Raw genomic sequence first — 25,481 nt, 5'->3', positions numbered from 1 at the left:
CTAAAAACCAAACCACCAAACTTTCCAAAACAAAGGAACAGAAAACAAATGAAAATGGGTGTTCTGGCTTCTTCCCTTTAATGGTGTACCATTGTGGTAGCATCCATTTAGTAGCTTGTAGTGGGTTACCCATGCAGCTGCTTGCGCACACCCCACACTCACCAAATCTCAGAACAAATCACTTGCTCTACCACTTGATCCACTTACCTAACCTCACACTGATTCTGATAGCAGGCTGTGGTAGCAGAAATGATTTCTTGCAGATCTATCTCCAGGTACACTGATACTTCTTTTCCTTCTGGTTCTTCCTTCAACCATACTGATTATTCCCTATTGTTCCAAAAAGTTTTGTTTAAATGATCCCACTGAATTCCATGTACAGTGGAAAGAGTAGCATTATGCATTTCTCTTTTACTCCTCATCACTGTTTTCTAATCACTTTTCTAATGATAAGATTTGGTTAGAATCCCTAGAAAAATCCTTGAAGATACTATGCATTAGATCATCCATCACCAAAGCAGCATACCGCACTGCGGCAGAGGCAGTGGCTTATCAAGGCCATATGATAGAACTGCTAGAAGATGTACGGGAGAAGGATGGGTCAAAGATATAGCTGGTTCACAGTATTAGAGGGAGCGGACAGTACAGGGAATACGGATACTTGGATACATCCCCACAAATGATAGTGATTTGGTATAGTGACTTTCAAAACCAACGGGTTCTCAACCCCTTCCTTCCTTCTATGCACATTAATAGATTTGTCTGAGGACTGAAGTAGAAGAGATTCTCAATCTGATATAATAAGATATTCATCTTATACACTAGAGAATATGTTATAGTAAAAATATTCTGGAAACTCATCCAGCAAATTCTGCCTTACCTCTGTTGTAAACTCTGACAGGTAATACACAGCAACTGATGTTTTCTCTTTTGAGGTTTGACTGCAAACATCTGAACAATTAAAATGCTACAGAAGGAATTATATATATTTAAAATAATTAGAAGCAGAAAATAGTTACCCACTTGTCAACGGCTTACGGGCTGGTTCGGCCCAGTTCCGTGACCAGCGGGGCGGAGGGATTTTGCAAAATCTGCGCCTCCGGAAAAAGGGAACAGGGGACCCCAAAATAATTAAAAACAGTGGCAACGATCTGAGGAGAAACAAACTAATTTACTAAATATGGTATCAAAATGCAAGATAACACACCATAATACAATATAATCAGAATTGAAGCTAATAAATCAAATATAATGAGAGAGAGAGAATGTCCGAAAGGTGGATAGGCCTCACACCATAACACTGAGGCGAGATGCGCAGTCCAGTTGAGCAGCAGGGAGACAGGAGGAGAGCTGACAAAGAAGAGCGGATGAAGAAGACACCATCAGATGACCTTGGCAGGAGTTATATCTCCTCTCTGTGACCGCATAGTCCCCTGGGGAATGTAGTTCTTCTTCTCTTCCAGGCAGGTACACAGGACTTGAGCATTAACAGTTAAACTCCCAGTACCCACATGATGTTATGATGTGGAATACCGAAAACCAAAGAATCATAAAACCATGACATTACTGTATTTTTTTCCCCTAAAATACTGAGATTTGTCACCTTTTGAAAGATGGATAGGGGAGTTTGAGAAGCTACCATTTTATAATAAGAAGCCCTTGCCATCTTAATTCTATAAAAACATTAACAAATTTTCCTTTTAACTATATAACAGTTTCTGGATTTCACAATCTAAAAAGTATCAGATATTCACCTAATACTTATAAGCCACAGTCTTTTATTGTACAATATCTCCCTCAATGAAATACTTTGGAACTCAATGAAATACTTTGGAACACTTCTTGAACAGTACCATGAAAATGAATAGATTCTCAAGAGTCAGCATATTGTGCTGACTAATTCCTTTAAAAATCTCAAATTTTCTCAAAACTAAACAAAAGTTAAACATTAGGGATTTTAATAAAAAATAAGAAAATGTATGTATGTAGAATGTAGATGTATGTAGAAATGAATGTAGATATAATAATAGATATAATAAATGTAGAAATGAAGATGTATGTATTCTTCACATCATGATTTCATTTTGTCTCATTTTGTGTACAATGATGGAGACTTGATTTTGCAATAGAACATTTGTGCCACAATTAAATATTTCTTAATGTGACAAAACTCAAGTTCCTAATGACCACATACATGACAGAATCAAGAAATTAACTCATCTGGATCAAGCAAGTATGGCATAGAATATACTGCACGCTACAAAGGAGTCAGAATAGAAGGACTTACCACTTCTTCATGGGTAGCATTTTCTACGCTAATACCATTAACCTAAAAACAAAGATACAATAGGAACGAAATGATTTAAAATATGTAAGCTAGCTAATGAAACAAACATAAAGGTAAGTCTGAAATAAATATGGCAAAAACAAATGTTTACTGACCTGTATTATTGCATCTCCTATAAATAACATTCCAGTTTGGTCAGCTGTGGGATTACAAAGTACAGTTTAAAAGAAAGAAGTACTGAAAAGATGCATTTTATTCTCTTTCAGCACTTGGTTTAGCATGCTGTTTGTAGGCATCATTAGAAACTGATTTGCTCATAGAAATAACGATATAGCAATCAATATTCATCCTATCAAGGTAGTAGATTTCTAGCAACCTTAAACCAACTAACAGAACTATTTCCCATGCAAAAAGAACTTGTTTAATATGGAATACAAATGTCATTTCTCACTAATGAAGGATTTTATTAAATTATGTGGAAACTGTGATTCACACTTTTCATTATTATTCTACAAAGGGAAATAGAAATCTCTGAAACTGCTTAGCAATTCCTTTCCCCTGAACAAATTTACAGGGACAGGTATAATTAAAGAGGTTGTGCCTAGAATTTAATACAAATCTTTAACAAGAAGTTTGAGTTAGCTTTGTTCCTGAGAGTAAGATAATATATTTTTTCAGTCGGTTTCCTGCCTTACAAAATTAATGGGAATAATATAATGAAACTGCAAAGAAAAGACAATTCTACATAGACACAAACAATGGCATTTTTGAGGTGTATTCACCAGTGTTTTGTAGTCTTTTTCCTTTTTTTTTTTTTTTTTTTTTTTTTTTTTAAATTATTATTTTAGTGGAATTTGGGGATGTTTACCTCTTGAAATTTAAAACTTAATTGAAAATAAATCTCTCATCCTACAAAGACTAACAAGGTTAAATGAAGCATATGGATAGTCTTGCATATGATTTTGTCATGTCCTGGCTTCAGACTTTGAAGAACCAAGGTAGAATTTTGAAAGATGAAAACAGAGAATCACAGAATCACAGAATTGTAGGGGTTGGAAGGGACCTCCAGAGATCATCGAGTCCAACCCCCCTGCCAAAGCAGGTTCCCTACACCAGGTCGCACAGGTAGGCATCCAGGCAGGTCTTGAACATCTCCAGAGAAGGAGACTCCATCACCTCCCTGGGCAGCCTGTTCCAGTGCTCCGTCAACTCACTGTAAAGAAGTTCTTGCGCACATTTGTGCGGAACTGCCTATGCTGCAGTTTCCGGCCATTTCCCCTTATCCTGTCTCCACACACTGGTGAAGGTGTGTGAAGAGGTAAGAAAGAAAGAAAAGAAACAACAGCAAAACAACACAGAATATTCATACAATTTCTACAATATAGCCTTTGGCACCAAAAATGTTATACCTTTGGTAAAAAAAGCTTCTTTCTTTATATTTCCTATAGAATTTTCATCACTCTTTTAGCAAATAAAAGACACCTTTTATTAGGCACCCTGAGGAAAGAGCTTAGGAAAGATTTCACTACATATTATAAAAACTATGCTACAAGTTGTGTTGTTGTTGGTCCCTTACGTTTTTGGTGGTTTTTTTTAATCATTTTTTGTACTTAAAAATATACATACAATTTGTAACTGCTGCTATTAAAAATGGTTATCTATGCGTACAAAGGCAACTGAACTAAAGTAGTTTGAAAACAAAAAAGCAATTCAGAGTAGACTGTGTGGGTACCTGTATTGCTAAAGGTGATAAATGCTACCTTAGGCATCTCAATACTAAATTTCTGTTCAGGATGTCAGTATTGATACACTAATACTGTGTCTGATTGAACTGATGCTCAAGCACTATATTAGGAGGTCAAAATTTCAGAGACCATTTCATTGCTCTTAATCAAGGCCTGCCTTTGCAGTCCTTTACGGCATTGCTGTGTGATGCCAGTATGCCTTAGGATGAGGTGTGTAGGGGCCCAGACAGCAGGAAAAGAAGTTTTGTGTGACAGATCAATGAAAAACCGAAAAAGTAAAATTACGAACACAGACAAAGGTCTTGAGATTTAGTTCTAGAGAGCTAGTATATAGTTCAAGGATTGACATGACATGGCATGATATGACACAAAAACGGTATAAAATCTCAAGGAACTGAAACAGGTTGCTGAAGGATTGTAACTCAGCATTGCTGAAAATAAGTCCCTTCCAGGGAGCAATGGAGACTGAACATTCTCCATCTAATTTCTGATGGTTTATACACTCACTGGCCATCCCACAGTGATGAGTACTGCAACAACCCTAGCTATCTACTGTAGACATTATACAAAAAATAGTATAGCTTAAGTGTACAATGTAATTATATCCTGCTTGCAGAGTCTCTATGCACAATTGAAGCTGCGCAGATAAAGCGAACGGGAAGAAGAGAGTTAAATGATGGATACCAAATGCTCTGTGAAGTGAAAAAAAGCATAGAAAATAGTGAAAATCAGAGCGTTTGTTTCAGAAGTGAATTATACTGTAAAGTAACGCAATAATGTATACACGTCCATGGCTGTCATTAGCATGGCTACTGATGGTACTCTGGCAAACTATACTTATAAGTCTGTGATGAAAAATTTTGGCTTGATCTACAAATTAAAATCCATGATGATTTATAACAAAAACATTTTTAACAAATCCAACTGTAGAGGACATGTCACAATGATGCATAAATCACAATATATTTTGCAAGTATATTAGAACTAATGTTACCAGAAAAAGTCCTTGCAAAGAGACAAAAAGAGTTTTATTCTCCCTCATTTTAAATCTGAAGACAAATAGTTATATCATCTCAAACTCTTCTGATGTTTTCATAAAGTTATACTTCTCTGCATGAAAACAAGACAAAAAAACATTGTACAAGTGCAATGTTCCACTTTATATGTAACTTTGCTTCCCACTGGTAGCATTCTCATACAAAGGTGTCTATGAAAGGCTACTCAGCAATTATGAATCACTATATGTAGTGATTCATAAAAAATAAAATATTTGAGAATGAGCTTTGAGATACTAACTAACATACAGCCTTGTTCAGAGAAACAGTAAATACAGATCATCTGGAATTTAGTATGCTTCCTAATGATTTATGTAAAACGATATTTTATTTGTAATGAGTTGAATATGGCCAAAAAGGATTTTCAAACAAAAACGAGCACAAAGTAGTAATTAGCAGAAGTGCACTGGGGTTTAAAAGAAAATTAAGAGTCTGCTATAACAATTAGCATTAAATCACCTTTACACCTTAATTACCTTTAAAAAAGGTTAAACGCTGATTACATTTTGTACATTTGTGAAATTCGTAGGGATACTGCAGTAGAAGGAAAACATTTATAACCCTTAAGGGGCTTTTAAAGAAGATACAAAATTTCTTATTCTTAACACGTTAGACTTGAAAATATATTCCCAAGAAAAACTGATCCATCATTGTAGTCCTCTGACAATGTATTAGTGATGCACAAAAACTATGCTGTTTGAAGCTTACAATTAAGTTGACTACATGAATCTCCCAATTCATAAGCTTAAGAATATGTATTTCACCACAAAAAGAGAATTAAAATGATAGCTAAGAAAGTTTATGAATTGGAAACAAAAAAATGCAGAAATTGGTATCTACATAGAATTTAAGGGAGTTCATAACATTATCCAGGTGTGTTGTTTTTTTCCTTCTGTCTCATGAATTGGACTATAATGGTACCACTGGTACAATTCAATTTATATTTTCTTGAAAATAAGCAGTTTTGTAACTGCATTTGTAATCAATATTTTAAAACAGAACTGCATTATTACCTTGTTAGGGACATTTTTTAAACATAAAATATGCTTTACAGGACTCAGATTTAGTTTATCCACTCAAATAAAAAAATCCAAATTTCTATCCTTATTTCTCTTGTTGACCACGAGGTTTCTTTAGCTCAGTCTCCTTACTCCTTACTGTCCAATTTATCATGTGACAAAAAGCTGTATGTCAATAATGCAATGTTTCATAAAACATCCACGTCATTATTCTAATGTGCCAGGTTCTCCATGCTAAATTCAGAGGTACATGGGAAATTAGATTTCTCTGTCCAGTTGTTTCAGTGGACAGCCTATACAGTAGGCAACCATTGATCATTTTGTGATCCTAGAAGTACCACGTTTACCTGCAGACCCAGTCAAGAACTCACTTCTAAATCCTTAGTGTACACAAGCCAGAAGAACTGAAGCTCAACACACTGTAAGAGTCAAGTCAGTGTGAGATGTGTGTAGGATGACAGAGATAAGGCAGGTACTGGAGTAGGCAGAGACTGAATAAAGCAAGGACAACACGTTTGGATAGTCAATAATAGACCTTACGTGGCTGAAGAAGTAGAATATTCAGCTGTGATAAGAAAACTGCCATTTCCCTGGCAATTTTGAGCTCAGTACTCCTGATTATGAATGTCTTAATGGCAAAATGAATTTCCATCTGACTCATAAAAGGTTACTAAATAAAAATACTACTCAAAATAGATTAGGGAGCACTGAGAAGCTGAAGCCTTCTTGCAGACAATATTTTAGCTGGCACTTTGCCTAGCTGTATAGCATACAACATTCTATCTGCAAAATTAACAGAAAATAAAACTGGTTTGGTCTTGAAAATGAAGAACAAAAAGAACTACAAGACACACAGACACCACAGATGTAACCAGGAAAGATCTGACGATCTGAGCAAGAACTACACTGACGTGTAGATTTCCTGACCATGTGGCATACATGTAACTGATAATAAGAATTTTCTAGGACAGTGCATATGCTAGCAACGTTAAATTCCTTCTGATTTTGTTCAATTTAAGAAGTACTAAAAATACAGAATAACTGCATATATTCCTGGAAATGATCAATTCACAAAGTACGCTGTATGCAAACTCCTTTGTCTTTTGGATATTCGTGCATACTGCTATCATTACCAAAAACACTGGGAAGGACCTAAGGGTCCTTCTGGTGGACAAGTTGGCCCGTAATCAACAATGTGCCCTTGCCAACAGTACCCTGCAGTAGCCTGATCTACATAAAGACAAGTGCTGCCCACAGGTCAACAAAGATGATCCATTACCTTCGCTCAGCAGAGACACATCTGGAATGTTGTGTCTGGTTCTGGGCTCTCCAGTACAACAAAGATGTGATCTTACTGAAGCAAGTGAAGAGCCATATAGATGAAGGAGCTGCAGTATCTTTCCTGTGAGGAGAGGCTGAGAGAGGTGAGACTATTCAACCTGAGGAAGGGTCAGGAGGATTTCACAAATGTGTACAAAGACCTGACAGGAGGAAATAAAGAAGAGAGAGCTGGACTCAACTCACAGCGCCCATCCACAGGACAAGAAGCATGAAATTCCGTGTTAACAAAAAAAAAAAAAGATTTTTACTGTGAGGGTTGCCAAAAACTGAAATGTAGTTGTCAAGTCTCCCTCCTTAGAAATAATTAAAACTCAACTAGACATAGCTAGTTACACTGCTTTAGCAAATGGTACTTGAGTAGAGAAGTTGACTAGATAATTCAGAGATGTCTCTTCCAAGCTCAACTCTGTAATTTGCAAAGGTGCACAAAAGAGTTTATTGAACACATTTATATGTTTTAACGTGTTTTTATGTTTTAACGTTTATTCAAAATTCAACTATTAACCTGTTAAAAAAGTATTTGCTGTAAATAAAGATATTTGGAATGAAAATAGGATTTAGTTTAATAATTTCATTCTCGGGTGTTGATTTTTCTCAGAATTATCCTTCGTATGCCACTCATCTAAGTTTCTGGAGTATTTTTGTGGAAAGAAACCTAGGTATTGATTTCTAATTCCTGTTGCTAGAGGAGTGTAGTGATATGGGAACTATATTACTAGAAAATAATAGGCAGCAAGAGGAGCAAACAATCCTAGATTGAGAGTAGGTAGATTTTCGTACAGGGGAAATTGAGTAGAATCATTCCTCAAAATTATACATCACAGCAGAATCCAATCCAAAAGGGTAACTGAGTCCACTGCAAAAAAAAAAAAACCCAAACCTTAAATGATGGACATTTCTAACCATATGTATTTCAATTTCTTAGTGTCATATTCAGTATTGTGCTGAAATCTGAATTCCTCTGCTCCATTATTATCGTCTATTTTCTTCGCCGTTTTGATATTTCTATCTGCATCTGTTTATTTCTGTGATTTTCCCCACCTCACTTTCTATTATTTTCAGTGTGTCCCTATTGCCTTAGCCTGGCAATCAGCTAAACACTATACAGCCTTTTGCTCATTCACCCCCTTCCCAGTGGGATGAGGAGAGAATCAGAATTAAAAAAAAAAAAAAAAAAAAAAAAATTAGAACTCCTAGATTGAGATAAAAACAATATCCTAAGACAGAAAAAGAAATGAGAAATAACAGCAGTAATATATATATATATATATTTTTTTTTTTTCTCCACAAAAAAATTACTCTCCACCCACCAACCGCAGCCAGTCTCAGAACAGCAGCTTCCCTCCCAGCCAGCCCCATGCAGTTTTATAGTTTTTCTCATGTGATGTCATATGCTATGTAACAACCATTTCGCCAGTTTAGGTCATCTGTTGTGGTTCGGTCACCTTGCAACTCCAACTCCTTGTGCACCCCCCAGTCCCCTCGCTGGCAGGACAGTACAAGAAGCTCTATGCAGCACCGCTCAGCAACAACAAAAAACATTAGTGTCTTATCAACAACGATTTCCTCCTAAAGCCAAAGCATGGCATCATACCAGACACTGTGAAGAAAATCAGCCTCAAGTGCTGTAACTCTCACTCACTCTGGTCTTACTTTTTTTTCCCTAATGTTTATTAATCTTATGGGAAGGCATGGAAAAAAGATGTGGTAACAAGAAAAGCAGAGGGTCTTTTTGTTTTTTGTTTTTTAAATTGTGGTCTTTCAATACAGAAAGGGGACTTACATGATGGACAGAGACTTTTTACCCAGTTTTGTAGTGACAGGATAAAAGGCAACAAGTTTTAAACTGAAAGAGAATCAGAATTATAGAATAGCTTGTGTTGGAAGGGACCTTTAAGATCATGTAGTTCCAACCCCCTTGTTACAGGCAGGGACACCTATCTCTAGACCAAGTTGCTCAAAGCTCTCATCCAGTCTGGCAGAAGGTTATGTACATAAGAATCTAATTAGGTTTAACAAGGTCAAGTGCAAGGTGTTGCACTTGGGTCGAGGCAAACCCAGATACGTATACAGACTATGAGAAGAATTCCTTGAGAACAACCCTGCAGAGAAAGACATGAGGGTCTTGGTGGATGAAAAGCTGGACATGAGGCAGCAGTGTGCACTTGCAGTCAAGAAGACCAACAGTATCCTGGGCTGCATCAAAAGAGGAGTGGCCAGCAGGGAGCAGGAAGGCATTGTCACCTTATGCTCTGTCCTTGTGAGGACTCATCTGGAATACTGCATTCAAGTCTGGGGCTCCTACCATAGGAAGGATGTAGAGCTGTTGGAATGAGTCTAGAGGAAGGCCATGAAGATTATCAGAGGGCTGGAGCACCTCTCCTATGAAGAAAGGGATTGTCCAGCTTGGAGAAGGCTCCAGAAAGACCTCGCTGTGGCTTTCCAGTACTTGAAGGAAGCTTATACTGAGACTGAGTTTTTACATGGTCTGATCGTGACAGGACAACAAGGAATGCCTTTAAACTAGAAGAGGGGAGATTTAGATTAGATGTCAGAAAGAATTTTTTTACTCAGAAAGTGGTGATGCACTGGAACAGGTTGCCCAATGAGAGGCTGTAGATGCTCCATCTCTGGAGGCATTCAAAGTCAATTTGGATGGGATCCTGGGCAGCCTGATGAAGTGGCTGGCAAACCTACCCAGGGCAGGGGGTTTGGAACTGGAGGATCTTCAAGGTCTCCTCCAACCTAAGCCATTCTATGATTCTAGGATGATACAGTAAGATTAGTTCTAATAGATCTATGATTAGTGTCATTTATAGAAGTCTTACTGAGCTGAGTAACATAGACAAGTTATGAATATGTAGCATCACCTAAGGATATAAATTAATAACAAATCTGACAACTTCAGTCTTTTTAAAAAAATTATGTAACAGTTTCCATTAAATGCCGTTAGAGAGTGCAAGAAAGTTTTAAATGCTTTAGTGGTGAAGACAAATTTGCAGACTAAGTGGGAATGCCTGAAATAACTGAAGTACATGTGTTAAAAGAGACACAAAGAAGAGATGCAATTCTTAAACTAAACTAGAAAGTCTTTAGTTCAGAAATTGGTAAGGGAAAGATAAGAATAGTGAAAAGCTGAAAAGTAGAACTTTTCTGAAGTTGCTAAAGGATGTTATTAAATTTCATATATTATTTCATTTGACAGTATCTCCAAACAGTCTGTTACATTTGCTCTTTCCATCAAATATTCTACATTATTCTTGACTATGCTTCAGCCCAAATAATCTGAATGAGTTTTACTCTGACTTTAATTAATAGTTTTTGGTGCAGTAGGAATCTTTGTTACAGATTAGAAGATGGTTTCTGGCTAGCTGCTTGCTTCTCCAGTTTCTATACTAAAACACCGCGATAAAAGAAAACTCCAAATCAAGGGTCCAAAATACCATCCATCTTAAAAGAACAATTTATCTGAGTGAACATTCATGACATAGTTCTCTAATTTCACCATGAGGTATCATATACATTTATTTTCAATATGGACTGTAGTGGTAATAAAATCAAAAAGTAATGCTAAATTTATTTCATTATACTTCTGCAATTCATCAGAAGAAGGGAAACAGAAGAGAGAAAACAAACTGTAAGTGTAAATGAAATTCTAAGGTCTTTTTTTTTTTTTCACTCAGCTGCTAAATGGAGCAGATGATAATTGAAGAAATAACACTTTTTTTCATACATTTTCCTAGTTCCTAGTTTCAAGTTTAGAATACATAAATAATAACTATAATATTAGAGTTTCACTGAAATTACAAAGTTTTTAGATGTTATCAACCTTTTCAGTGGAGAAACTGTGAAATGCACCTTCCAAAGAGAATACTCATCACAAAAAAACTGAAGAACTGAACTAAAATTCCAAGCTACAGTTTAGCCAAGCCAAAGGAATGAAAACAAGATTCAAATTAACCTAAAATGAGAGTGCTTTGGCTTTCTCTATAAAAATTTCTTGGATTAATCAATTTCTAAATCTATTAAAAGAAAAACAGCACATATTCTACAACAAAATAAATTTAAAAAAATATTTCATTCTATTTTTCTTGTCTGGTAAAGGGAATGAATTTCTGGTAACTGAAAAGAAAATGTTACTATTCTAAAAACATTTCCCAAATCAGATTTTAATGACATACCTGCTCAGTTAAACAAACACATAAAAATTAACCACTGCATCCTTTTAACCAAAGCACCCCTTAGACTTTGGTCTAAGGACTTAGGTCACTCATGCCTCAAATCAACAAACACCAATAGTATAAGCTGTTCAGCTCAATAACTTAAATATCTATATGCATCCCACTAAATATATGATGATGCCTGTTTATATAATTGCACCTCAAGTATGTTCTTCCTTATGGCCTTGTATTTAGCATTCACTTTCATGAGTGTAAGGCATAGCACGTTTTTGATACATTCTGGCTTCCTTACAAAGCCCTTCACCTGGGCTTAAATCTTTCTTAATCTTGACCTTATTAAATTGAAACTATAAGGCTACTGAATCCAGGCTAAGTAGATCTGCAGCAATAAAGAATAATCTATGAATGTCACTACTATACGCTGTGCAGCTTGTTTGTAATCTCAAGCCATGCCCAATGGATGATTTATTGGTTACTCTAGCTGTAACAGCTTTGTGGACAACTGGAGTAAGCACAGAAAAAATACTCACGTGAGCAACATCACATATGCTTACATATCAAACCATCTTTGCTTGGCATGTATGTGTAAGCGAAACTGCTATAAGCCCTCATCAAACTGACACTGTGTCCTCCAAACAGATGGTCCTGAGTGCAGGCAGCCAGGATGTAATAGCTGGATACAGACTGTGTTTGGAGAGTGCAGGGTTTCAAGCCAAGAATGGTTCAGTGGCTGAATGTCCTGAGTTTGTTCTAATCCTGTCAGGGTATATGTAAACTCCCCTCAGAAATGGACTAAACACATTACACATTGTCACCTTTTATCACAGAAGGTGGGAAAATGCTTTCAAAGTAGTTTGAGAACCAATTTGGCTCTCAAGAGAAGATCCTTTGTGAAACGGGCAAAATGCAAACTATCCTTATTCTGCCAGGCTTTATTCAATTTTATTTATCTATTTTAATCACGCCTCAATGAGCTGCACCCACTGTTCTGTTTCTTCGTTGATGCTTGTCTCACTTCACATGCTTTATGAGATGCAGGCAGAGCTCACAAGCAGCAGACAGATAATTACAGCAGCACTCACAAAGATGGAAATTTGTATCAAGGTAACCGAAAGTGACTGCTAACTTGATAACTCTGTAACATAAAACAGAACTTAAACTGCTTGACCACAATAATATATTGCTTTAACAGTTAAAACATCCTGTACTGTATGCAACTAAAGTCACTTGCACTTATGAATAAATTATATTTCAGTCTGTTAATATTTACAGCCTCTACCCTTTGGCAAGTTCATAAAGATTTACTTAGTAATTATGGATTGGAATAACAAATACCAGACAGAAATTTTAAACATAGGAAAGCTTGTAAAATTTACTCCTATATGTTATATAAGACTTCTTTAAAGTATATTTCACGTATCTGACAAATTTTCTTACAGGTTCACTATATATCAAGTAAGCCTGAACAATCCGTTTCCTTTCCAAGTTCAGGATATTCACTTATGCTTCTCTGAGAATAGTTCTCTATACTTTTTTGACTGTAAAATTCATGCACACTTTACCATAAATAAACTGTTAATGCTGATTATAACACACTTATTGAAATAATGTATATCTAGAAGCTATTAACAAAACACCAACATTATTATCTAATGATTGGCTCTATCTTAGATTCAACAAGGAAAATCAATTCTGTTAAATTTCATCTGAGAAAACAATTAGAGAAAGAATGATTCAGTTTTGGAAAATCTTACTAAGAAGCTTCAACATCAATATTATCTTCTCAAAAAAAAAAAAAAAAAAAGCTGGGGGATTGTTAGTAATGTAGCTAATATTCTGAGTCAACAGGACAACTGGACACATGAGCAAGAGGGAAAAAAATCCTACCTTTAAGTGATTTTTTAATAGGATTAAAATGACTCTGAGACTAATTATATCATTTTAATTTAGAATTAATAAACATGTATGCATTTACTTCTGTCCCTCTAAAATTAACTTTAACAAAAGCTTTGTCAGTATGAAAAAGACATAACTTTTGTTAGAATGGAAGACAGAATCCACAGAGGAATGTAAAGTGCCTAAATTCAGGGATCAGTCAGCAGCATCAGCATAACTCACTTTTCCTCAATCCTGTGGAGAAACATAGAGAAAATTCAGGACAGTCTTTATTGTGATTATCAATACACTGGGACATTAGTCTCCAGTAGTGAAGGACTACTTAACCTTATCCTTCAGAAGTACAAAGCTAAGCTCTTGAATTGAGTTTCTGTGCAAGTTTTGATCTTACAGAACTTGTCATAATGAAAGTCATAATGAAAGAAAGTCAAATCAAATAGGTGATCCATGACATTCGTTTGGACATGGGAGCCTACTTTGGCAATGGGGTTGGACTAGATGATATCTAGAGGTCCCTTCCAACCTTTATAATTCTGTGATTCTGTTATAAACACCGCGATCACAGCTGAGTCTCTAAGCAAGTTAAGACTGTAAGTGAAGTATTTAATACCACCAATGTTACAGAATTTGGGAAATTTAAGGAGGACATAAATATTTCTAAATACTTCAGATAGCATAAAAGTTGTACAAGTATAAAACAAGAAACAACTTCTTTATCTTATTAAGCTTCCCACTTTTGGAACTATAAAATAGCACTGTATCCAAAATATAGTTGGAAACATGACTTTGCAGTGCTGCCATACAAAGGTTATTAAATTTCACAAAAGGTAGCAAGTTGTCAGATATTTTAGGAAATCAAAAATTTTTTCAGTAGGAAGAATTTTACTCACATAAGTTTAGCTAAATTAGTAAAATCCCTCATAGCACAATTCTATTTTCAAATCTTAAAGTCACCTGTGAAGCTACCTTATCAGTTTTACCACTATTCTACCACTGTACCTCATACAGTGAAAATCCATTATTAATTTATTCCCATTATAAACATACAGATTTTCAGTCCAAAATGCAGTTTGAGATAAAATTGTTTATCTCATACTTAACATTTCCTCTCTTTATATCCAACATGGATATTTTTCCCTATATCTCTTCATATAAATACTTACATTTAAATATGCATATATGTAAATATGGGGAGAAATAATGCACAAATGCATAGAATACTTCTCTTCTTTCTATTAAATAATATTATCAGATTGTTTCCTGCAAAATTAAAGCATTAGAATCATATAACTGTGTAATGACCATGATCACAGAACATCTGTGGGACCCACAGGATCACTGAGTCCAACTCCCAGTTCCAGGACCAACAAAAATCCAAGCCCTATGTTGTCGAAACACTCCCTGAAATCCAGCAAGCTCAGTGCTATGACCACAGCCCTGGGGAGCCTGTTCCAACCACCCAGTGATGTAGAACCTTTTGCTGACACTTGGCCCAACCCAACTCCTGGGACACAGCTGCATGCCATTCCTTCAGGCCCTGTCCCTTTCCCCAGAGAGCAGAGCTCAGTGCTGCCCTCTGCTCCCTGGGAGGAGCTGCAGCTGCCATGAGGGCTCCCCTCAGCTCATAATTACCATTACAAATCACCTTCTGTTTGCAGCTAGGGAAAGTCATTCATACCATATGACAATGAATTACTGTGTAGGGAAAAAATATGTTCAGTTTATTTATTTTATCCTCTGGGTTATTAAGCTTAAGTGTATTGATACATTTCCTAAGCCATAATTTTGTTTTCACAAATAATGTTAAATGCTTTGCCTACTACACAACTGTCTCACTGCAGTAAAATGTATGTTTTGGGGAGCTGTTACCAGGACAATTTCAAGCTTAGTTCCTGAAGACATGGACAGATTACAGATTTTAAATTCAATACAAAAGATAAGTTGGACATTTAAAGAAAGGCTTAAAGACACTGATGATGGAATGAGTCATAAATATATTTTAATTTTGAGTCCATAGAACATTTGATATTAAAAAGAAATCATGTATACAACAGTATTATACATGTAAATAACAGAAATATATATTTTACCTGCTTGGTCTTTAAACATTTTTGATATGACGACAGGCACTTTGTGCTCAGCACCACCCTGTAAAAGATGCATATTAGTCGTGAGACCACAATCAAGGCTGAAGCAAACTAGTCAAAAGAAAGAAGACTCTTTTCATACCTTTATGCTTAAGCCCAAGCCACCAACTGGTTGTCTATGAAGTGTAACAGTTCTGTGCTTTAAAAAATTGCAGAAAAAAATAAATTTAGGTGAAAACACAATATCTGAATAGGTACAGAAGATGCTTTAAAGTGCTTTCCACTTAAATAAATAAATAAATAATTTTCAGTGGTACCCTGGAAATTATATGATCAAGTTCTGTTCTGAAGTACCATTCAACACTGATTTATAGGCATTTATTTAATTCCTTAATACAGAGAGCATAGCTGTTCGATGAACTCTACATGCAGACTTTTAATATATTTTTCTACTACTGATGTGATATTCCTCCTAAAAAGAAATTTTCACTTACTTTTGCTTTATTTCAACAAATGTTTTCATAAGAAAACTATGAAGAGATTTGAGATGCATGTTTTCATAGCTAATTTATCTTCTTTAGCTACTGTCAGGCTTGCACATGATATTTATTCTCATATTTCCATCACAAATACTGATGTCTTCTAATTATTATCTTCAGTCATATGCTATTTTTGCAGCATATGCTAAAAGACTTTTTGTGATTGTCTGCATTATTTTCTTGCATTTCATGTTTAAGTGCATAAAGATAAACGTTTATTGATATCTTTATGTAGCAGTCTATCATACGTTTAATAGTACACTGAATTTGATGTTTCGTTAATGTGCAAATCATGGTGACTGACAACACAATATCAGTTCATTCACTGATAATAATTACAGAGCTAAAAGAACTTTTTTGCAACACACTGAACAACAGTGCATATAATGACACCTTTCAAGAACTGGAATGGCAGTTCCTAAATGTGTACAATTGCGTGGCCAGCAGGAGCAGGGAGGTGATCATCCCCCTGTACTCAGCACTGGTGAGGCCATACCTCGAGTACTGTGTTGTTTTGGGCCCTTCACTACAAGAAAGACATCAAGACTCTGGAATGTGTCCAGAGAAGGGCAATGAAACTGGTGAGGAGCCTGGAGCACAAGTCTTATGCGGAGTAGCTGAAATTGTTTAGTCTAGAGAAGAGGAGGCTCAGGGGAAACCTCATGGCACTCTACAACTTTCTGAAGGGAAGCTATGATGAGGAGGGGTTTGGCCTCTTCTCCCAGCCAACAAACAGGACCGGAGGAAATGGTTGCAAGTTGTACCAGAGGAGATTTAGGTTAGACATAAGGAAGAACTATTTCTCTCAGAGTGGTCAGGCGCTGGAATGGCTGCCCAGGGAGGTGGTGGAGTCGCCGTCCCTGGCAGTGTTCAAGAGGCGCCTGGATGAGGAGCTGCGAGATATGGTTTAGTAGCCTGTGGTAGCAAGGGTAATGGGAATGATCTTGCAAATCATTTCCAACCTTGTAATTCTATGATTCTATGATTTTGTTTTGCTATTCTTTATACCAGAGTTAATATATGATACCACTTTTATGTGTACGTATCTTGTTTAGGTATTTTATGTTTTCACAAAGTCAGACAAAAATTAATTAGCTGAAGTCCACAAGTAATTTTTTGTTTGTTTGTTTTTCCTAACACCCACCTTGCCAGAATTAGGTTTATTTTAACTCAGAGAAAAAGGGAACATGATGCGTAATTTCAGTTTCATTTTAGGAAGGTAAAACTAATGTAAACATATTTCCTTACAGTGAGAAAGACCATATCAAAGAAGAGATGTCAAGCAGTTGTAATGGAAATAAGCCTTATAGGGATAAAAACAAAGCAGTAAGGAAGCCAGAGCCATGTAATTCTACAGTAGGGTCCTCCAAAATTCTCCTAGTAGTCCCTGCAGAGCGGGGGAGATAAGGTATCAATGACTACCTAAAGAAATGGGTCCAGGAGTATAGATTCAAGTTCATCAGAAACTTGAGAATTTTTGAAGTAAGGGGAGACCGTACATGAGGCACCAAATTCATCTGAACTGTAAAAGAACCAAAACCGCTTGTGCTTAAAATACCGAAATGCTGTAACTAAAGTTCGAAACTGTAGTGTTAGAAAAGTTTAGTTAGAAAAGAGAGAAGTTAGTGCATCCCTTATGGATATAAACAGAAGAATTCTATATCCAGAAATTGAGGATAGTTACAGTGATATTACGGGAAATGTAAAACAGAATGCTAGGAAGTAAATCAAAATTATACCAAATCTGAACTAAAGGGAGGTATAAACACTCCGGAGATGTAGGGGGGGAAAAAACTAAAAACACTACTATACTTTACAGGATGTAAAGTATATAGGAAGATAAAATAGGCTAGATAAGCAGGACAGTGAATGCTATGTGCTAAAGAGAACTTAGGGCTCAAAACTAGTAAGCCAACTACCTCAAGAACTAAAACTTTTTGCATGGATTTAAGAGTTTGCATTAGTAACTAGGACAACAATGACTGCAACATGAAGACAGGCAATAGGAATATGAAATATAACACTGATAACAGACTTTGCTTATTTTCAGATCAAATACTCACATAGGACATAGCACAATTACAAAAAGCGAGTCTTTATCAGTTACTGCCTCATGGAGCCTCACAAGACTAGACTAAATACTTGCCCTACTGTTTATTAGCATGCAGGATACAGTGAAAACTTTCACAGTTGAAAAACTACTCTGTAATGGCAACTGCTATGCACTTACTATTCAACATCTATGCTGTGGTGATCTCTAAAAGAAAAGTGTACAAAACTTAGGAAGCTTGCTGAAAGGTAGAATTAAGGGGCACAGCTTAGAAGATTAAAATTTCATAGGCAGCGTGAGGAGTTCTTAAGGCTACTACACTAGAAGCACAGAGCTACTGAATGGTACTTATTAGAATGGCTTAACTAAGCAAAAAGGGGAACAACATGGCTAAGCAGGAGGCTGAAAGGTTATTAGATGAAAAGAGTGGTGGACATAATCTTCAAACAAAGTCAGGAACATAAACAAATAAAGGGAAAAACAGAATCATGCAGTACCAGAAGGGAGAAATTCAACAACTATCAAAAATAATCACAATTAATAATAAATCTTCAAATCTACCAGGAGCAGGAAGTCTGCCTAAGAAATCACAGGGCTGATTTATGATCAAGATGTAAAAGGCATACTCAGAGGAAGGAAAGATAAAATAACACTTTCCATTAGGGCTTTGTGTAAAAGAGACAAGAAGAATTCCTCCAGCATTCATTGTAGCATAAAGGATGTACAGATCTGAATTTGAAATCATTTCAGAAGCAAAGTGTGACTAAATAACAGTACCAAATCAACAGGTTCAATAGCATTCACCCTAGACCTAAAGGAACTCATGGATTAAACAAAGGATAGAATCATAGAAGATCCTGAGTTGGAGAACAGCTGGAAAATTCCTTCCCTAATCCTGCTGGCCACATCATTTTTGTTGATGCCAGGATGATGCTGGCTTTCTCGATCACCTGGGCATGCTGCTGGCTCATGTTTAGTCAATTAATGGCCAGCACCCTTGGGAACTTTTCTGCCATGCAACTCGCTAGACTCTCTTCCCCAAGTCTGTAGTGTTGCATGCGGTTGTTATGATCCAAGCACATGACCCAGTGTTTAGCCTTACTGAATGCAATAACAGTTAAGTTGGTTCATTGATTCAGCGTATCGAGATCCCTCTGCTGAGCCTTCCTACTCTCAAAGCAGACCAACGCTCCCACCCAACTTGGTGTTATCTGCAAACTTACTGAGGGAACACTCTATCCTCTCATCCAGATCACTAATAGAAATATTAAACAAAACTTTATAAAAAATTCATTTCCTCCCAAAGCTTGCAATTCAGAAATCTTTTTAGAGAAACAAAGAGATAAGCACTCATTGCAGAAGTCCAATTAGAACTATGATTTTTCTAAATATAGAAGAATAATGGAATTTGTAATTTGAAGTAGTATTCTAAACAGTTTTATACAGTGCTATAATAATATACATTCCAAGGATATGGATTATCAACAGATATTTTCATAAAAACGTTGCATTGTACAGTACATGAAATTTAAAAAAACATAAATCTTGGATGTTTTGGCCATTTTGGCCAATGAAAACTTTCCTTATGAAAAAAAAAAACAGAAAATAAAATTAAACTGGAACTGAAAAATAGTTCCCATACATAAGATGATTTCCTTTCTTCCAAGGCAGATTCTTTACTCCTTGCATTCTTCAGAAATTTGTTCCTGTGGTGTTTCAAATAATTTCTTTACATTTATCACTAAGCAATCTTATTCAATCACAGATTCAGTGATAATATCTCCTGATCTGTGAAAACAACTTCTCAACTACTTAACATGCCCAAGGAAACCTATTTAATTGCTGTTATTGACATACCTTCCTGAATGTCATGGTTCAAACTGAATTAATTCAATCACCTGTTCCAACTCTTCCTTTGCCAAGTGTCACAATTATCTCTTCTTTATTACATAGAACTTAAAAGCCAGTATGAAAAACAATCCATATTGCCTAACACACCCAAGTAAAACTTTTGTCTCTTTCCAAAGACAGTACCACTCATGGAGTAACATTTACTCTGCAGGAGGGTTAGATCATAATCCACCCGCTTTGTAACTCATCAGTGTATATAGCTTGGCAACAGGGTCTGTATCTTGAAACAATAACATGTGTACAAACAACTGCACTGCAGAAAAAGCTATCAAAAATTTGAATAGCAGAAATAATTTTGACCAAATCTAAGATACTGACAGCCATAGTCTACACGTAAAAGTTTACCTCTGAAGAGATCTTTTATATCTGTATTCATTCATATGCAGTGGCATGACCAGAGCTTAATCAGCAATGTGAGAAGGCAATTATAATCCTTATTTTTGTTAGTTAGATTTTTAACAAGATTTTATATCCCCTGTAATGCCTGACTATATTATCCTTATTACCAAGTTGTTAACAAATAAGACTAGCACTTGTGGAAAAAGATCTTTCATTAGAAATGATCTTAAGGAACAATGGGATTTCAGAAAGAAACAGTGCTTGAAGCACTGCACACGCACTGATATAAACAGATACATCTGGAAAAGATGCACCGTATTTCCTTAATCTGTGTCAGTCTGCAAGAAAATTTCAATGAATAAATAGACTATTCCCAAATATTAAACTGAAGGAACATCAGAACATCTCTTTTTTTTTTTTTTTTTTTTTTTTTAACATTTTGTTTAAAATGTTGTAAGAAACAAGCTCATTCACAATGGCTACAATAGATTGTAAGACAAAGATTGTTGTCAAGGTTCATTGGTTTTTTTTTCTTTCACTTAGTCAATAAAATACCACTGTGCCAACTATAGAGGCATCCACCTGGACTGTCCTGTCACTGGCCAGGAAGGTCACATGAGAAACCACTTTACTGACTACTCTTCTGGAGTGAGCATCTCCCCACTGCAGGACCTACATGCTGAGTCACTCATCAACAATGAACACAGCAATCACTAAATTCCTTTGGTACCTGAGCCCATCTAGTCCCCATAGTCCAACAACAATAGGCTATTATTAACTTAATGGCAAACAAACTAACCTTTAAACAGCATAACTGGATAAAGAGAAAGATAGGAAAACACAAGCAAAGAAACCATTCACTTACTACCACATTGTTCTGGGTACATCTTTGTTACACGAATAATCTTTATTTCCACTACTGTTCTACCTAGTGTTTATTGGAGACAATAACCTCAAAAAGTATCCTTAGTTGTTGAAAGTAAGATAACAGTTTTAGTACAGTTACCACATGGCAAGTTAAAAACAGAAATAAAAGCCTATCTTAGTAAACAATGTTAACAAGAGCAGAGGTAGCCATCCAAACATTTGGGAAACACGCGGCGAGAAAAGAAGAATCAAAACAGGAAGAGCAATAGGAAGAGTTAAAAGAGAAGTCTACAAACTGTCCCACGTGGACGCAAGTGAAGATATGGTCTGATAGAAGAAGAGAAAAGAAGATAGGTACTTAAAATACCAGCCATATCTTATCTTTCACTTGTTCAGCAACTCTTGAAGCTTCCAAAAGGAAGTTATGAGATTAAAAAAAAAAAGTTATTGAAGAAACAGATCTTGTGAGAATGTGAGATCCAGTAAAATGTACCATAAAATGCAGAGCTCCTGCTGGTTGCTGTACATCCAAAAGAAACAAGAGGATGCAGTGAAGAGGAAGAATATGTGAAATCTTTCAGGAAGTTGTCTGCTAAACAAAGATAGGGAAGAGCACACATGAGGATTTTCTCAGCTCACTCTCACCATTCCTGGAGTTTCCTCAGCAGTTTAAGGTGAATGTGTTTAATATTCTGCCATGTACCAAGATTCCCACCTCTACTCACACAACCTTCACCTCTCACTGATTTGTAGCACATTTTCACCTTCCCAGTTGTTGCAAAGGTTGCAGTCCACCTTCTGTGGACTCAATCCCTAACTCATTTCCTAGAAACATGGACTTTAAACTGCAGGAGAGGCCTGAACAAGATTTTTTCCAGGCAGAATTCAGAAAAAACAACATGCATAGGACAGTGCATACAGCAACCTTAACAGAAGATGGTGATGGATTTTAATTAATTTAATTATCTAACAATCTGGACATCTAGATGATACAGCTAGAACCATGCACCCTTAAGTTAGCATGAAAAGATATTGTGGAACATGTCAGAAGAATTACAGTGCCATTGTCCAGGACTGTAATACAGAGATTCCTTCTTCCACTGCATAGTAGTCCAGGGTCAAAGAAAACTAGAATCTGGAAAGCAGTGAGTTTTGATCACTTCCTTAGGCATTACATTTACTAGTTATATTACCATATGTTCCACAGTCTTTATTAAAGACGATGAGTATACAAAAATCCAAAGCAGTCAGTGGAGCATGAGGAAAAAGTAAATTTCACTTAGCTGATTTGGCCAGATAATGTGCCATATCTGTTGTTAATACTGTCCTCACAGGAACTGTAAAAAAACAGGAACAGATAACTGACTAGGTAAACAGTCAAATAAACAATATAACAGCTTTTCCATAAAACTATACTGGGGGTAGGATGTCAGTCAAACAACTTTACTAGAAATAATAATTGCTTTCCTGTTGGTTATAACATGTCTGGCCTTTAGGAAAAGCTTTTTGCTCAAAGGATGTTGTAATAATTTCAGTGCTAAGTCCATCAGTTTTCAGTGTCTTTTACAGCCTTAGGAATAATTAAATTAGTATTGAAGCGTAACTTCTTGGACGTGGAATTATGGAGCCAATGGAAATATAAGCCAAGAGATCCCAGAAAAGAAAGGAAAAGTATGAATTAATACTCCATGGCATCCCATGATGCCTAATTCTACACTTCCATGAAGAGGAGGCAGGCTAGAAAGAACACATAGCTAAAAAGCAAAAGATTACTATTAATGGAAAAGAGAGAGCTGAAACTTTTAACTTTTTGCATTGCTCAGTATGTAACCTTTCCGAAAAAGTAACAAGAAGAATGCATCTATAACAAATGACTGAGGCATGCCAGTAGCCCTCGAGTTTTGTATGGAGATAAAGTAAATCTTTTCACATGCTAGCTGAGATCTGGGACAGCTGCAGAGAATTCTTAATAAATATAGTATAGTATAGCAAGATACTTTTATCAGTTTATCTTATTATAACTGTTTCTATTACTGTAGATCAAAGTCTCAGAGTCTTTTTTTTTAGAGTAAAATGAAGTCACTCATTTTAGTTTCAAAGCCTGCCAACCTAAAGGAGGATTATATAGAAAACAGAACCAAATTGCTCTCAGAGATGCACAACAAACAGAGGAGACACATGTCCCTATTTGAAGCTAAAAAAATTCCAGTTGAGCATGATTGTAAAGAATATCACAGCAAAAATGGTTATGCATTAGAAGAGGCTGCCCAGAGAGGTGGTGGAAATTCCATCTTGGGTGATGTTCTGAACTTCAATAGACAAAGCCCTCAGTAACTTGCCTTTGTAGTTAAACCTGCACTGAACAGTGGGTTGAATCAGATAACCTTACGAGGTTCCCTCCAATCCAAAGTATTCTGTGACTGACAATACAGATGATAATACAAATCTGGATTTCCAGAGCTACTAATAACATAGACTGGAACGAATGGTAAGATATGTTTATGCTTCATTTTCCCTACTTCTTTCTTTTAAACAAAAAGGCATCCTATAACAGAAATTAGCAGCTGTTCTTTATTTGAATAATTTCATTTATCTTCACTTTGTGCAACATTTCATATGTTGGTGGGTAATATAATAAAGATGAAGAGCAGAGTTGGAAACCATTAGTATCTAACATACTATGATAGGAAATGCTCATGTCTCTATTGTAGTCATCCATTTTTCTCCTAGCTCTTGAAGACTTTAAACTGCTAAACCAGCTCTCACAATGTATACAGTAGCAATTTAACTATCTTTACAGTCTGCCATGTCTCCACGTACAATAGATAAACTGAAATTTTAATAAAGGACACAACTGTAGTAACATCAGTGCTGTGCTGCCTTTCCTTCTCTCTTGCGGGTATGTTAACTTGCCCTCAGCTGACTCTTTACACAACTCATGGAGAGACTTTTTTTCAGGCACATTCATAGTACCCTCTGCATCCCTGTGCTGTTACATTTATTAGTCTTTTAAACTTTAGCTACTTACTCTTTTTATCTTTATTACTGAGGTTTGAGGTTTTTCATCATGCTGATGAATACTCATATTTATTATTTATTTTGTGATAATAGCTCTTAACTCTTCTCAAAATGACAGCAACAGAAGCTTATGATCTTTCATAATAAAAATCCTAAAGAATTCCTAAAGAATCCTAAAGAATTGCTAAAAGATTGTTATCTTTTAGGTATCTAGGTCAGCTTTTCAGCACGTGAAAACAAATAACAAATAGTTAAATAATGCATTTTCTCTATACAAATGATCTTAGTTTCAAAAGGAAGAGTCTTCCTTTAATCATCCTCTTGGTGTTTCAAAATATAGATAAAAATGTAAACATTAGCTGATTTTAAAAGCTCTTTGAAAAATTATTTTGGATATATATGCATACTAGTGATGACAGAACACACTCTGGGCAAACACAGTAGTAAATGTAGTTACCTAGACAGAAATGCAACTTAGCTTAAAAAATAAACTTTAGCCCTTAATGTCTTTTCTCTAGAGCTTCGCTAAAATAACATTTTTTTCTGTGGCCTTATCAGTATATGAGTTATAAAGAAAAAGAATCATAGCAGTTCATCAGGGATTGAAACAGCACTTAATGCATTCTAATTTTTAGTTTAAAAAATCGTCCAGTTTTTCCTCCCTGTTTGGAATGGAATGGTTCAGCTCAAAGAGATCTTATTCATCTACCTCATTTCACTCTGCCCAACTCTAGCTAAGAAAGGACTTTCAAAGCCAGAAATTTGGGCATGTAGAAAACAAAGATTTTTGTCATTCTGATCCTTTTGCCTCACATAATCTGTTGAAGACTTCTCTTCCTATTGAAAACCTGCCTGACCATTGATCAAGTCAGAGAAATTCAGCTCTGTGAGAGGGACTGATTGTGGTAAAAAGCCAGATGCAATTATTTCTTTATTTATTTTTAACTTTGCAAGTGGAATTAAAGCAGAAAAAAGAGAGACCAAAATAAAATGCAAATTAAAAGAGAAAAGTATTTATAAAAAGAAGAGAGGCACAAAACTGTGAGGTTAAAACAGGAAAAGGATAGGCAGAGTAGTAAGGAAGGGAATGAGGTACCGTGAATATGTAAGAAATTAATTTTAACATATTAAATGACAAAAAAGTTA

General features: G+C 35.9%; 1 protein-coding gene across 1 annotated transcript in view; it reads right to left on the bottom strand.

The window, feature by feature from the left end:
* SNTG2 (syntrophin gamma 2) overlaps positions 1–25,481 on the bottom strand; it is a gene marked incomplete at both ends in the record, with an annotated part of 235,978 nt that overhangs the window by 102,204 nt on the left and 108,293 nt on the right. The window contains 4 exons of the mRNA XM_079532539.1: positions 2,288–2,329; positions 2,443–2,486; positions 15,615–15,672; positions 15,754–15,810. Of these exons, the coding sequence (XP_079388665.1) occupies positions 2,288–2,329; positions 2,443–2,486; positions 15,615–15,672; positions 15,754–15,810 (201 nt within the window). The remainder of the gene's footprint in view (positions 1–2,287; positions 2,330–2,442; positions 2,487–15,614; positions 15,673–15,753; positions 15,811–25,481) is intronic.

Source organism: Tetrao urogallus, assembly GCF_951394365.1.
Source record: "Tetrao urogallus genome assembly, chromosome: 2".
Lineage (NCBI taxonomy): Eukaryota > Metazoa > Chordata > Aves > Galliformes > Phasianidae > Tetrao > Tetrao urogallus.
This window is presented reverse-complemented; position numbering and strand designations above follow the sequence as displayed.